General features: G+C 46.7%; 1 protein-coding gene across 1 annotated transcript; it reads right to left on the minus strand.

Moving 5' to 3' along the window:
- Positions 1-3,883: 3,883 nt before the first annotated feature.
- LOC140710170 (uncharacterized) lies at positions 3,884-13,360 on the minus strand. The gene is made up of 4 exons (XM_073011405.1): positions 13,335-13,360; positions 11,575-11,687; positions 11,045-11,298; positions 3,884-5,480 (listed from the first exon to the last, which is right to left on the minus strand). The coding sequence occupies exons 1-4, from the start codon at positions 13,358-13,360 to the stop codon at positions 4,917-4,919; spliced, it is 957 nt and encodes a 318-aa protein (XP_072867506.1). The 3' UTR covers positions 3,884-4,916.
- Between the last annotated feature and the right edge of the window lie 2,972 nt (positions 13,361-16,332).

The raw sequence follows: 16,332 nt of genomic DNA on the forward strand, positions 1-16,332 counted from the left end.
ATACATGGGAGATAATTTTTTTGAGACTTTTCTGACTGAAAATCTTCATTCTCTGCTCACTCTTGAGTTGGGTGACATAGAATTCCAGGTTGAAAATAATTTTCACCGGGTGTGGTGACATTCACCTGTAATCCCAGCTACTCAGGAGGCTGCGGCAGGAGAATCACTTGAACATGAGAGGCAAGGGTTGAAGTGAGCTGAGATCATGCCACTGCACTCCAGCCTGGGTGACAGAGCGAGACACTGTCTCAAAAAAAAGTATTATTATTATTAAAAATATAATAATAATAATAATTAAAATATAATAATAATAATTATTATTAAAAATATAATAATAATAATTATTATTATTTTCACTTAGAACCTTGGAAGTGTTCAATGTTCCCATTGAGAAGACTGATGTCATTTCAATTCCTATATATTGTTTGTGGTCTGTTCCCCAATCCCCCACGATCCCCCGGTCTCTAAGTTCTTAGGATCTCCTTTGTATCCTAGGGTTCTGAATTTATAATGATGTCTGTTTTTATATTCAATATAAGCTGAGTGCTTGGTAGCCTGGTCAGTGTGGAGACTGACACTTTGGGGATGGCTTGCTTGAGCATTTCTTTGATTATTTCCTCCCCACTGTTTTTTTCTGGCATTCCTATTAGTTAGAAATGAAACGTCTTGGCTTTATCCTTTAATTTTCTAATTTATGATTTCCTAATGTCCCTTTTTTTCTGACTTTCGGAAAGATTTCCTCAACATTGTTTTTGAACACTTCTGTTGATTTTTTTGGTATCATATTTTTAATTTCCAAGAGGTTATAATTCTTCTCTGTTTCTTAGAAAACAAAATTCTGTTCTTGTTTTATAGATGCAATATTTTCTCTTATTTCCCTGAAGATATGAATGATGGGTTTTGTTTTGTTTTAATTTGTTTCCCTTCTATTCTGTTTCCTGAATTGTTTCTGTTTCTCTTGCTTTCCTTTTTATTGTTTATTTTAGTCTCTTTCTTTGAAGTTCAGGGCTTTGCTCTAAGGTCTGGTGATCCTTGATTGTTCACTCATATTTAAAGCCAACGCAATAAGAATGTGACCTCTGCGTGTGTAAGCAGGACTTTTACAGCAACTCACTGTTGTTTTCCATGGGGAAGACCAAACGTCAGCATCTGGTTTCTTCTCTGGAGTGGTTTGATCTCTCCATTGGAAAGAGATTCTGTTGGGGCTGGGACATGAAGGAATAAATAGCTTCTGGATTATTAAAGCAGAAGCAACCTGGGTCTGTTTTCCAGGGCATCCCTGGGGACTCAGCGAGAAGCTGGAGAGGAGTGGCTGAGACGGCAAGGGGTCCATAGATAGCACTGCAAGAGGTTCATACAGACCAAGAGAAATAACGGAGTAGCAGAGAGCCATCAGACCCGAGCAACATGTAGAGAGGGATTGGCTATCTCAGCAGAAACCTGAGTGGACAGAAGACCAAACACCAGAGGATCACTCACACCCACTATTTGGTGCCTTGGCATTGTATAAAGCCTCATAATCTTGGTACCACTCATGGAGAGGTACCTTGGGAAGGTCTGATTTCTTGTTTGTTTGTTTTGTTACCTAACAATCTGCACAAGGAAAACTCTGAGAAATCAAGTTAAGCTATAGAAAATAGAAAAAAGAGTTTGTGGACTGAGATTCATAACTGGTATGCACCATTTGCATTTAAACAAATGCCAAGTGTATTAAGTAATAGTGACATTAAATAAATTCCTAGGCTCCAAATGCAGGAGTTCCGAATAGGCTTCTTAGGCCCCTGACTGGCCTCAGCCTCTACATTCTGGGTCTAGGTTGTATCTCTCATTGGAGGAGGCTGAAGAATGCTTCTCCCTGCATCACTGTAGTCATATATCATCTGGGAATCACCAACTCTACAATGGGAAACTAAATAAATGCAGCTGAAGCTGTTGACATTTCTGGAGAGAATTTCAATCTTTTCATTTAGGAATCACACATGTGATATACGTAGGCATGCACACATGAACTGGGTTCTTAATTCTAGCAATCACGGGAAAGATGGGGGAATCAAGCTCACTTTCTTCCAAAACCCTGCCCAGGGCTCTCTAGGCAGGGCCCCACTGCCTCTGGAGATGTAATCACAGTCCCAAACAGGAATCCAGGGCAGGAGTCTGACAGTTCCAGAAAGGCGTGCTGAAAAAGAGAGATGAATTCAGAGCAGTGAGGCACACAGGAAGATGCTGAAAGGGACTGGACCCTCTCCTGAGTGCTGGTGAGCAGCAGCCCTCGCTCCCCTCCTCCATCTCCCTGAAAGCCCCAGCACTGAGACAGTGTGTCACCATATTTTCAGCAATTCTGCTAAGCTGTGTCTCAGAGAAGGGAAAGAAAAATCTCCAGAGGTTTGCATGTTTGATTCACACCTAACACAGCAGCTGTCTGCTGCCAGGGGAAACACTTCTGTGTAGATTTCCAGCAGCAGCCAGAGACAATTCTCAACCTTATTGTCAGTTTGCCTGTCGTGTTTTCTCAGGTCTTGGGGAAAAGTGTGAATGATGTAATGCCACCCCCCACCACTTGCTAGAAATGACTCAGGCACTGGCACTTTGGGAAAAAAAATAGAAACCTGACCCAGGGGAGGGCACATAGCAAGAGGGGGCAGCAGCCTCTCCACTACACCCAGAAGTGATATGTTTCTCTCTTCATAGGTGCACACAGATTGCAGTTCAATAATAGTTTGTGCTTATCTCACAGGGGTTTAAACAGTGCCTCATTAAAAATCTCACGGCAGCCTCATGATGTATACTAAAGACTCTGCTCTATACTGCAATGACAGAAACCTAGTCCTGAAAGGTTGGCTGGGGTAGCCCACATTTAACCAGTAATAGAAAGGCCCAGAAATCCATATTTGTTTTTTTACTGCCTCTGTCTGTCCTCTTTTTCCTCATTCTTTTTGACCAGATTACCCATTTTAAAGGACTGATATATTACTACACCACTAAGTATTATGCATGCAACCTGATTAGTAAAAGCCAACAACAAAAAAATCAAATTCACAATACAAATGTCTTAGGGGATGATCTTTTTTATCAAGCAGTAATTTTTTCACTTTATAAGATGATTCCCCTGGGAATCCATTAATGACGAACTTCCTTGGTATATTTAAATATTGATTTATAGATTGCTGCTTGCCAAGAAAAGTAAGGAAGTGGGGGCAATAAAACTTTAAGCTAAAGTGCCTGGTTGTCAATGAGAGTTGAAGAGCAGGAGGAGATTAACAATGGTTTTTGAAATGATGATGTAATCCTATCAGTATAGAATCAGTTCACAAACATTCAACTCACATATGCGTTTGCATAAAGTGAGCCCTACCTGTAGCAGTGTAAACCCCTAGAACCTCAGAGGACCTTTATGGAAGCTATGAGGGCTACAGGTCAGAGGGGTGGAGGAGTCTACCTTGACACAGGAGAAACCAAGTTGCCTCACAGAGCCCATCTACCTGGGAGGCTGGGAGGGCTGCAGTGGTCAGGGTGTCAGGAGGGTTTGTAGGTGGTGGGCAGGGTCAGGGGCTGTAGAACCCGTGGTCATGAATTCAGATGGAGTGTCCCCTCTCCCCACGTGTCATAATTGGGATTTTGGAGCAGAGATTCCTTCTGTGCTGATAATTTTTTTGCCTTTCTCCTTAGGAGGGAGTGTGCGGTCCCCAGAGCATTACAAACCTGAGTTCAAATTTGGGCTCCACCTCTTCTTACTCCAGAGAACCTGAACAAGATTCCTAACCTCTCTAAGCCTTTAGATTCTGCATTTGAAAATGGGGAGAGTAATTAACTACCTTGCAAGGGATAGCCTCAGAAATGAAGGCTTACTTCTGTGGTACATTTGCATATAAACAGGCACTCAAAATTAGTAGCTACTATTTTTTATTGGAAGAGAGGCTGAAATGCTATCGGGAGGGGAGAGAAAAGGCTGCACCGGCCAAACTGGGTCGTGTGTGTTTGAGGGGTCTTCAATAGAGTGGATGAATTGTAAGACCCCCTCCCCACCAAGCCCTCCCCCTCCACTGTGCTCAGGTCTGCATGCTCAGCAGCACTGGGAATGGTGCCAGAGGCTGCGCGTTTGCCCAGTACAGCTTGGAATTTTGCATCAGAAGCAGCGGGGTGCCGATTAGGCACACTCAGGAGGTGGTGATGCAATGCAAAGAAATGGGGTGGTAAAGAATATGCTGTAGGGTCAGCGGTGGCTGCCGCATCCGGCTTAGGGGCGGCAGAACCAGCGGGGTGTCTGGGGAGTTCCAGCGTTGGTTGTGGAGTAGGATGTGGTGTCTAGCTTTCAGCAGTAGCACCTGTTTTGTCCTCATCAAAGTGGTTTAGCGGAGGGACTTTTGGCTGCCGAACCTCCCTTTGTTCTTGTCTGTATTCTGAGACATCCTGATAATTCCGTGGGTTACCCCAAACTCTTAACATAGTTTTTTCTCTTTAAGTCAGAGAGTCCATTTCTGCCCTTATGAACAGAAACTTCATCCCAAACCATCTTACTGAAAGTAGTTCTTTTTTACTCACTTCCTTTATGGCATGAATCTCCACTGACAATTATTTTATCAATTTGAAACTTGTTCACGATCTTTCTTCACTTCCAGAATGCAAGCTACTTGAGGGACCTCATCTGCTGTTCTCACCATGCCTCTCCCTGCCAGGCTCCTAGGAGCTGCTTGGCGGCGGGTAGCGGTTAAGCCCACAGAGGCTGGAGCCAGACTGCCTGGCTTTGAATGGTGGCTCTGCCTTTGTGAGATTAACAGCCCCTACTTAGAGTTGTGGGAATTAAACCAGTTAATACACGTGAAGAGCGCCAGGCACGTAGTGTTTATGAATGAATGCACTTAGCAGAAATTCAGTTGAAAATAACGGTTGTTTTTCAGGATTTTAAGATCTTTGTCCCATCACCTCCACCCCCACAGTCCGGGAGCGATCCTTTCCCTAGGGTCAGGCTGAAAGTTTGCCAGATTGGAATTTCGGGTCTGCTGGGTCACGGAGCCAAGGGCCCAGTCTTCAAGGTGATGCTCCACTTCGGAGCACTTTATGCAGCCCACGTTTTGTTCTGTAACAATCCCAAACTGGCCCTCCGAGCCTGGGAAGTCGAGTTTCTCCGAAACCACTGAGTCCTGGAGAGCCCCGCGGCCTCCCGCCCTTTCTCCGCAGCCCGAGAGAGCCCGTGGGGCCGCCGCTGCTTCCTGGAAGAGCTGCGCCTTCCGGAGTCGCAGGCCGCGGAGCTCACGGGAGCTTCGGAGCAGAGCATCTCGCGCGGACAAGGCTGGCGATGGGCAGCCGACCAAAACGCCGCGTTCCTGGTGACTGCTTTTCCCGGGCAGGCAGGCGTTCACTGCTCCACGGCCGCAGCTCTTCCGGGGCCGAGGGCTGCGGCGCGTAAACCGACTTGTGTGTCCTGCGCAAGCTGCTGATGGCGCCACCCAGCCTGGGGCGGCGAGCCGCGAATATTTGCTGCTCTATTTTAAGATTCCCTGTCCTGTCTGTTTCCGAGCAGTTGTCACTTGGTCAGAGGAAAGGGAAAGCGGGGGTGGAGACAGTGAGGCCCAAGCCTCGGGCGCTTATTACTTCCAGCTGGGTGGAAATTCCCATCCCTCGGAGAAAACAAGCGTGGCCCCTCTCCTCCCACTCCTCCGCCCCCTCCCCCAAAACTGAGTGAGTCATTCTTCGCCGGTCAGGGCAACGTCTCGCTCATTTTAATAATAAAAATAAGGATAATGCCGCACTATTTGCATAACATCTCAGACTTTTCAGAGCACTTAAGCACTTTTTAAATACTTTCCTTTTTTTTTTTTGAGTCTCGCTCTGGAGTGTAGTGGCGCGAGGCTGGAGTGCAGTGGCCCGATCTCGACTCACTGCGACCTCCGCCTCCCCGGTTCAATCGATTCTCCTGCCTCAGCCTCCGGAGTAGCTGGGATTACAGGCGCACGCCACCACGCCCAGCCATTTTTTTTGGATTTTAGTAGAGACAGGGTTTCACCATGTTGCCCAGGCTGGTCTTGAACTGCGGAGCTCAGGCAGTCCGCCCGCCTCGGCTTCCCAAAGTGCTAGGGTTACAGGCGTGAGCCACCGCACCAGGCCTCAAAACACTTTTCTCCACTTATTGGTCAAGAGACATTATTACTCCCTGTTTGCAAGTGAGAAAATAGAGGCACAGAGAGGTTAGTGATTGGACATGGTCACACAGCCAGTTAATCAGATGACCAGTCACAGAGGCTGGATCTCCTGAGTTTTAAACTGAGCTGTCATTCAGTCTATAGCCATTTATTGTCTTTCCTCCCAGCCACGGCGCCTTTCCTGTGCTCACAAGCTTCTGTGTTATGGAGAATGAAGCATCAAAGGGGTAGTGTATGGTAAACTCTGGTGTCTTCCCACTCTGGTGGCTTATTAATTCTCAAGTACAGCCTCATAAGAGAGGACATTCAGGCATGCAAACAGTTATTGAGTGCCTACTGTGTGCAGCTACTGGCAGCTACTGTACTTTTTTTACACAGTTTATGGAAGAAAGTTTCTTAGCACATAATTACAATGAAATGTGATAAAGTTGTTGATAAATGCACAATATTAGGGAAACAGAGAAAGAGGTAATCCACATTGTCACCGGGCAGCCTTTAAAGCTTTTTCTCCAACTTTTTGTTGTACAGATTTTCAGGCATGAAAGATTGTTACAATGACTACCACTTCGATTCAACCAGTATAGATAGGTAGATAGATGGATAGATATAGATACTGCTTCAGAAGCAAAAGTTTTTCTCTGGTCTCCTCTTGCCCTCCTGTCTCAGTCTCATTCTCCCACAAGGCAAGCCATAGGAACTAGGAACTAGAATCCCCCTTCTCCAAGGCAGCCATAGAAACCAGAACCCCTTTTCCCAAAGTCAGTCATGAAACCTAAAATTATTACTCTAATTTTCTCTTCATCTTTCTGTGTAAAAACTGACCATAAAGAAAAGATCTGATCTACCTTTGTTCCAGAGAGGGTCCTGCCCCACACCCAGAAGGAAAGTGTGAAAGGAAAATATCTTGGACCCCTTCAAGCTGGGAACCACTCAGCGCCTCCCATTCTATTCAGTCATCCCTCTGCTCACAGAGATAACAAAGATAGATGCATATTCTGATTGTCTCCTTTGGAAAGACTTATCAGAAACTCAAACTGGAGAAATGAGAGAAGAGAGACAGACCCTCTCATATTGTTTTATATTGTTTTATACTCAAAAAAGGAAAGGAAAGCAAAAGGCAGGTAGCCCGGCGCCTAGGAACCAGATCCGAAACCAGGCCTGGGCCTGCCTGATCTAAGCCTGGTAGTTAAAGATTCACCCCTGACCTAACCGGTTATGTTATCTATAGATTCCAGACATTGTATGGAAGGACATTGTGAAACCTCCCATTCTGTTCTGTTTCACCTCTGACCACTGGTGCTCACAGCCCCTGTCACGTACCCCCTGCAGTAAACACAATGACAGTCACTAACAGTCAGTGTGCACACTTCCTCTGTGCTCTACATTTATGGCTTTTACGGTTCTCATCTCATTTAATCCTCACAGTAACCTCTGAAGAAGGTCCTCTGACCATTGTTTTACAGATGGGGAAACTGAACATAGAGAGGTTAATGGAGGAAGGGACAGAAGAATGGCGCCGTGATTTGGTACTGGGTCATCTGACTGCAGTGTCCATGCAGTTAGCTACGCATTCTGCAGACTTCCTCCATCCCCAGCTCCCATGTAGCAGGAGGAGCCGCTACACGGTATTCCAGAGCAGCATGTACTAGAGAGAACCCAGCTGTGAATAGTAGGACAATTTCAGCCAGCTTGGGAGGTTGATGTCTGGTCTTCCTTTAGGCCCTGTCTTAGAAAAAGGAAACTACCATTTTTAGGGCCCTCCATGATCCAACACTGGGCTCCGGGCCTTACAGACACCACCTGTACAGATGGGGAAACAGACATTGGTGGGTAAGGAATCTCCCCACGTTGACACACCTAGTAAATGGGAGTGCCAGGCTGGAAACCCAGTTCTATTCACAAGGTCCATCCCCCTGACTTGCTCGATCGATCACGACCCTCTCACATGGACCGCCTTAGAGTTGTGAGTCCTTAAAAGGGACAGAAGTTAAACACCTGACGAGCTCGGATTTTAAGACGCTAGCCTGCCAATGCTCCCAGCTGATTAAAGCCACTCCCTTCACTATCTCGGTGTCTGAGGGGTTTTGTCTGCGGCTTGTCCTGCTACGTGGGAGCTGGGGATGGAGGAAGTCTACAGAATGTGTAGCTAACTGCATGGACACTGCAGTCAGATGACCCAGTACCAAATCACGGCGCCATCCTTCTGTCCCTTCCTCCATTAACCTCTCTATGTTCAGTTTCCCCATCTGTAAAACAATGGTCAGAGGAGCTTCTTCAGAGGTTACTGTGAGGATGAAATGAGATGAGGACTATAAGAGCCATAAATGTAGAGCACAGAGGAAGGGTACACACTGATTGTTAGTGACTGTCATTGTGTTTACTGCAGCCAGGGTGTTTGGGACGCCTGGGGACTTGGATCTAGAAAGTTCCCTTGTGGTCACACTTGGAGCAGCACTACAGCTAGATGGCTGGCAGAGGAGGCGTGGCTCACCCAGTCTCAGTCACACAGCTCACCACGTGTGCCGCCCTGCTCAAATGTGTGGGGCCTATTAGGGAGAGCTCATTTCTTTCTCTGCAAAAACATCATGCACCCCCTGCTGTGTTTTTCGCTCTGTCCACCTGGGCCCGTTTCTAGGACAGCTGCTGTGTCAGGGGCTGAGGGCCTGGGAGCTTGTGAAAGGACCACCTGTTCCCATTGCTTTCTCCGACCCTCCTCCCCCGTCTCCACTCTGCCAGCCCAGCCTCCCAGCTGCTCACACATCACACCACGTTTCTCCCTCTGCTCAGGTGTTGTGAGCACATTGTGAGAGGCACGATCCCTTCCAACTTGTTGCCGCATTACAGCGAGTGTTGGTGCTTTTGTGGAGCCTCCCCTGCTTTCCTATAAGATGGCTTTTCTTCTGTGCCCCTGCACCAGACTGCCCCACCCCACCCCCTACTCTCCCTGTTGACATGGGGACTCGTGGAAGGTGACTTAAAGGAGGAGGAAGGACCACACAGAAAGTAGGTCCTTAACTCCCAGGAGATGACAAAGCCCCTCCCATGCCTCTGACCTGACATCTCTGCCTGTGTGTGGGGTATTCACATGTTGGAGCTTGCTGTTCCTGGGGTCCTTATGTCTCATCTGTGGCCTGGCTAAGCACTTAGAAATCTCTGACTAGAACAAGGAGGAGAAAAGGCCTGAAGTAGCAGCCAAGGTCCAGAGGGAGAAATGCTCAGAGGCTAGGGAACGTGGGGACGAGGCACTGAATAGCCCTGGGGATGGACCTTGTGAATAGAACTGGGTTTCCAGCCTGACACTCCCGTGGGGAGATTCCTTACCCACCAATGTGGGGAGATTTCTTACCCACCAATGTCTATTTCCCTATCTGTACAGGTGGCGTCTGTAAGGCCCGGAGCCCAGTGTTGGATCTTGGAGGGCCCTAAAATGGTAGTTTCCTTTTTTCTAAGACAGGGCCTAGAGGAAGACCAGACATCAACCTCCCAAGCTGGCTGAAATCGTCTTACTGTCTGACACAGCTGGGTTCTCCCTAGTACATGCTGCCCTGGAATACCTAGGAGAGGAAGAGGAAGGAGGCGAAGTAAGCTGGGGGCTTTTCACACTAAAGGCCGCCAGAGGGGTAGGAAGAGTCAGCACAGGTGCCATGTGTGTTTGGTGTCTTGCTTCCGACTCACACTGGGCTCTGGAGCCACTGATGTCTGCTTGACCCTTCCCTGATTTTGCTCCAGTTTGCTCTGCACTGGAAGACTTCAAGCCACAGGGGGAGGGGAGCATAAGAGGGCTGCAGAGTAATAAGTTTCACTGTATAATTCAGCCCTCCTGGGACCCATTTCCAGAAAGTTGACTGGCTGAAGTTTAGCTGAGTATGCCTGCAATCTGGAGGATCTGGGGGAGGCAGAGTTGATAGTTAATCTCCAAGGATATTCACCATGTTTGGAGTGGGATTCATTCACTCTTTATTTAATGAGTGCCTCTATTGTGTCAGACACTGCACTAGGCACCAAGATTTGGGGCTCCAGACCTCCCTGAGGCCATTTTAGACCTGTCCAAGTAAGGACCCACATCTCAAAGGCAGCTCTGGAATGGAGGAGAGAACACTGAATGCCTTTGGAAACAGAGGTAGTCTGATTGTTGAGTTTTCCAAGAAATGAGGGTGGGTGGTCACTCATAGAGGTTCTCCTCTGTGAAGGTCTTTCAGTTCCCTGTCCCTAAGCACACACACACACACACACACACACACACACAATATTTGAGAGTAAAACAATGTTCCCTCCCTACCTATTCTATATCCCTGTTCTTCCCTTGACACAACAGTTAGGCCAAAGAGCAGAATGCTTTCCTCTTGCCCATGATGTTACACATCAGCACTGGCTGTTGCCTTGGTTAGAGAATATGGTGTGGGGAGTTATGGTCAGAATCCCTCCTCTACTCCCAGATTAGGGGTGGCACCTGTTAGATTTCTTCTGGTGCTTATTTCCCTCTAGAGATAGAGGCACCATCTGGGGTATAGTACCTGTCTGACTTTCCAGTTCTAAAATAAAAAAGTGCTCCATCCTCAGTTTGCAAAGGACTAGGGGACAGGAAATATAAACATCGCCTTTCAGTCATTTGCAAATCCCAGTCCTCACATTTCCACTGCCCCCCCTCTAATCTTTCATTTTGACTGGCTTCTCAGGGCCTTGGAAAATTATTGAATGAGTGAAATGCAGATTCTAATAAGCCTTGTTTCTAAGTCTTAGTGAATGGAAATGAGATGCTCTCAGAAAAATGACTTTTGTGACAAAGGTGAAGAAGGCCAGGAGGAGGTATGGTGGGAAAGAGGAAGACATTTAGAAACTCAGGCTTCTGAGGTAACTCTCTTACTTCGGAAATGGAAGTGTTAAGGTGAAATGGGCCCATTTATTACTGCCGACTTATTTGGTACTTTAGGGAATGCAGCAAGGTAATGGCAGGGATGGGCAGGGGTTTGCAGGCGAGAGTGGAGACAGCATGGGCTGGCGAGCACGGGGAGAGGTGGAGGAAGCTTGGTGCTGGCAGGCAGGGAGAGGTCAGGAGCCTGGAGGGAGGTAGACTGTCGGGTCATGGGGTGGGGTGAAGTGGACCTTACAGTCAGGCAGATAAGCTCACGGGTGTCAGACCACAAAACACTAAGATATGGGCCTGGAAAGGGCCAAGCCAGCATGTGAGAACCAAGAAAGCATAAACTTCAGAGGGCCAGGCACCATCCCCCAACTCTCAGGAGGGTGGGGAGGAACAAAGGTCTTGGGTTCTGACACATCCCAGAGACTTTGGGAGCTGCCCATGGGCTCCCTCCCAGGTGGGAACCAGGCTTTTCCATGAGCAAAGGAAGATGGGACAGCATGGGCTGGAAAGTGTGGCAGGGGAACACAGAGCTGAGTTTTCCTGAAAAAAAGATATAAAAACCCACATGCTAACTGAGGGACTTGAGCAGAGAAAGGGACTCTCCACAGCCATACTCGGGAACTGCATACACAAGGGACTGGGAAGTGAAGCAGCAGAAAAATCCAGAGCCTGTGATGACATCACAGCTAAGGGCAAAGACAGGAAGTGGAAAAATGTGAATGGGGAGAGAGGAATGGAGTGAGCAAGAAAGAGGATACAAGGAAACAAAACTGCAGAAGACAGAAGGATGACCTGGAACATTGTGCCATGATTCCCCAAGGATGTGCTTCATTCTTCTCATAGCAAGCCAATTCTGAGTTCTAGAAAACACCACACGGCGTGCCGATGTAGTGTTTGCTTAGGAACCCAGGTCCTGGAGTTGGACTATCTGAAATCAAAACCCAGCTCGACCACTTACTAGCTTTGTGGCCATAGGCAAGTTATTTAACCAATCTCTGTTTACTCAATGTAAACAGAGTTTACTCAAATGTAAAATGGGGAAAATATATTACTCATCTTATGAGTGTAATTGTGAGCATTGAAAGAGATACTTCAAGTCAAAGCACACAGAACAGAGCCTGGCACATAGTAAGTGTTCTATAAATGTTAGCTTTTATTATTTGTGTTGAAACAGAAGCCATCTACCCAGCCAACATTTATGGAACATATGCAGAACTGAGCATGGTGATAGGGGCTGAAGATAAAAAAGATGACCAAGGCAATAATCCCTGCCCTCCAGAAGCACACAGAGGAAACAGACTGTACATCGATTCTATGAGCACAGGGCAACAGGGATGGCTCAAAGGAGGCCTGGCCAACTCTGCTTACAGATCGGGGGATGTAGGGGGAATTAGGGATGGTATGAGAGAATAAAAGGCAGTTGAGCTAGGTCTCAAAAATAGGTAGAAAAGTCAAGAAGAGTCAACACCAATGTATGGTTCTGGGACTTAGACTAGTGGTCACCTCTGTTTGGGGGAGAAATTTGCTGGAGCAGGCATGAGGAGTGATGGAAGCCGTAGCTTGGTTACATATTGGTTACATGGGTGTATACATTTGTCAAAACTCGTTCAATTGCACTCTTAAGATTTGTGCATTTTATTATGTGTAAATTATATCTCAATATATAAGTAAAATCAGTTTATTGAAAAATATATTTTTTAAAATGAGTAGTACAGGAAGGGGAAGGACCTTCAGGCCAAGAGAATTTTATGCTCAAGGGTTTGTGGGCATAAGGCAGCATGATGCCCAGGGTAACGTGCCAATTGCTGAGTTTGGCTGGAATTTAGGGTGTATAAAGGATGTGAGACCAAGTGGTTAGAGCCTTAGATGCTTTACAGAGGAGTCTAGACATCATCCTCCAAGTCTAGGTTTGGGGGAAGTGGGAAGGGAGGGAAAAGAAGAAACTAGAGAGGACTAATATAGCAGCAAAGCAAGCTGCACCCAATACCCTAAACAGTAATCATTAATCATAGTAAAAGTCATTTCCTACAACCAGGCTGAACTTGGTCAACTTCTCCTGTCAAGAAGGAAAGGGTGCCCAAAGTTTTTGTCATGAACCAGCGGGGAAATGTCCCCAGTGATTGCCTGTTTCACTTCTGCTGGAGGTGATCACTGCCTCCTCATTCAGCTGCCTCAGGATATGCTCTTAAATCTAAAAGTGGCATCCAATTGTGTCCCACAACCCTAAGTGCTTCTGCAGCATTTAATAAATTCCTTAGTCTTTCTGCACCTTTGCTGTACCTGCAAATGATAATAGCTTTTCCTGTTTCTTTCACTTTGATGCCTCCTTCTACCTCTCCTGCTTCTCACTGGCTACCATGGCTCCATCACTTCTTTTTCAATACTGTCAATCCTCTCTGATCAGCCTCTTCCCTTGACATCTGTTTCTGTGACAAACAATAATTTCCTTTCATTTTCCCTGCTCCCCACCATGCAGTTCTGTTTCTTTAGCTAGATCATAAGGTCCTTGAATTCAGGGAAGAGTCTTAAAAGCTATTGTTTTCCCACCAACTTGGGAATATAGTCAATTCATAAGAAATATGTATGTGATTGCTTTCTTATGTGATTGCTTTCTACATAAGAAATATGTAGATTGATGATGGAATTTGGAGGACCTAGACCACTGTGGGGATCATCTGAGCTGGATCAGAAAAATGGGGGAAGTGTTCTCATTTCCCCTTACCATTTTCAGTAGACAAAGATCCCCACCTAGACTTCTGCCTCCATGGAAAGGGTAGTGCTGGGGGCTGGGAGCTGAAGGAGATGAAAGGCAATATGGCTGGGACGCTGTGGGACATTTAATCTTGACCACAGCTTTGCCCAGACTGCTGACCCCGGATGACCCAGGGTGCAGAGCCATGCCCCCATGCTGCCATCTATTAAAGAGATCACAGCTGCTCTGGGAGTGCTGGGCAAAAATGAGGTCAGGTTTTGTCAAAGCCAGTGCAATTCATAAGCGAGCTCAACTTGCTGGATTTACAGCAACTGTCGAGTCATCCTGCATTACCGAAACTGCAGATATGAACCGACCTGCTGGGAAGAGAATTTGGGATAAATTGTAAACTTCAAAAAGTTTCTGCCTGGAAACCGAAGAGGTAACCATGGCAACAAAGAGGCAGATTGAACTCGGAGAGGGTCGTTCATCTAGAGTAGGGAGCTCTGTGCTCTCAGATTTGCTGGTCTGTGCACTGTGCATCAATTCCTTTGTTTCTTTTGCAATGGAGCGATCTCGGCTCACTGAAACCTCTACCTCCTGGGTTCAAGTGATTCTCTTGCCTCAGCCTCCCAAGTAGCTGGGATTACAGGCACCCACACCATGCCTGGGTATGTTTTTGTATTTTTAGTAGAGACTGGGTTTCGCCATGTTGGCCAGGCTGGTCTCGAACTCCTGAACTCAGGTGATCTGCCTGCCTCAGCCTCCCAGAGTGCTAGAATTACAGGTGTGAGCCACCACTCCTGGCATCATTGATTTTGCTTTCTTTATCAGAGCAGGAGAAAGTACTAGCTCAGGAATTGGGAGACAGGGTCCAATTTCCAGCTATTTCCAGTTCCAGTACACTTAACTAAGAGTGCCTCAGGTATTCTTAGTTTTGTTGTGTATAGGCAAAATGGAAATTAAAAACTTCTTCTGGCTACTTGCAGGGATGCAAAAAGGATGGAAAGGTTTGAGATTTCCAAGTAATTATTTTATTGTTGTCACATGACCATGTACAGGCTGATTCAAACACAGCGCTACTGAGGGTGAAACTGGGTTTGATCCACCCATCAATTCATATTTGTCAAATGGAGAAATATGTCTCACAGACAACACCCACATCCCAGCTGTGTGGTAAAAGCATGCCTTGGGGCCTCAGCTGCACCAGGTCAAACAACCTTCACCTGGCTGACCAACTCCTCCAGCAGAATGCCCTGCTGATGGGGCTGGGATGGATGAAGGCACCAGAGAAACACAGATGTTCAAAAAGTCATCCTTCCATTGTCTGTACCCCGTAGCTCTGCTTCCAACCCTTGCTCATTACCAATTCCTGCCCCAAACCATTCCAGCCTTGCACATGTGAGATACGAAGAACGAGAGCCTAGGCTGGCAAGACGGGGTGAAGGTGGGATGTTGGCATCTGAGATAGTGCTGCAAAGAGTGTTGTGCCAAACCTCTATTGACTCTAGTGGGGATGGCACCAGGTTCAAGAGGCCAAAGAAGAGACCGAGAGCCAGCAAACAAGACATTAGGTTTTACTGGGGGCTGACATGCAGAGGAGAGAGTCCAGTATCAGCAGACTGGATAGGAGAACTTCATAGCCCAGAAGCAGCAGGCTGGGCAGGAGAACTGCAACTGTTTGCAAAAGGCATGCAGTTTGTATAGCATTTCCATTTAGCACCCTTCCTTAACAGCTTCCACCTGGCAAGCTTCATTCAGCCCAAACTCAGGACCTCCATTCCCTGTATGGCTTGTGTTCCATGGGCCAGGTTGGGGGCTCAGGAGTTCCTCATAGACAAGGAATGAATCTCCAAGTTGGCTACTCTGGATTCCCAAGCTTGGAGCACACATTCATATATGTTGCCATACAGTGCCATTCTCAGGGTATGCTTCAGTTATTGCTACCAGGTGTGTTTGCCACACGGGAAGGAGCTGCTGCTGTGCCTGCCTCTGTTCTCCACTAATTAACCAAGAGGTTTGGGAAGGGTAACAACTCTGTTAGGTGGTATGTACCTGTAGTCCCAGCTATTTGGGAGGCTGAGGCAGGAGGATCCCTTGACCCCAGGAACCAGGGGTTCAAGACCAGCCTGAACAACATAGCAAGATCACCTCTCTGAAAAAAACAGAAACAAAAAACCTCTGCAGAGTGCTTAAGTTTTGACTAACTGGGTCAGCTTCTACAGGCCCTGGTTCAACAGCAACTCTGCATTGACAAATGACCCTGCAGTGTGTTCTGATTTTGGCCTCTGTTACTCCAGAGACCTCAACCACGACCTCACAGTCTCCCCTTCTCCCTTTGTGTTTTTTTCCCTTTCCTTCCCTTACTGCCTTTCCTCAACCTTCTCACCAAGCCCTCTTAGGTTTCTCTTTTCTGACCTTGTTTCTCTTTCCCTTGTTTCTCTTTTCTGACCATTGACTTCCAGGAACATAGAGCAGGCCTTGCTGGGGAATAGCAACTCTTAGATGCTTCTTATGAAATAAAAACCTATACTGTATTCCAAGAGGCACCAAAAACTCACTATTTTTCCTTATTGCTAGCAATCCCAGTATCCCTATTAAGTAAAACTGAAAGCTATTATAACATTTTATTGAGTGCT

The sequence above is a fragment of the Chlorocebus sabaeus genome, chromosome 25, assembly GCF_047675955.1.
Source record: "Chlorocebus sabaeus isolate Y175 chromosome 25, mChlSab1.0.hap1, whole genome shotgun sequence".
Taxonomy (NCBI): Eukaryota; Metazoa; Chordata; class Mammalia; order Primates; family Cercopithecidae; genus Chlorocebus; species Chlorocebus sabaeus.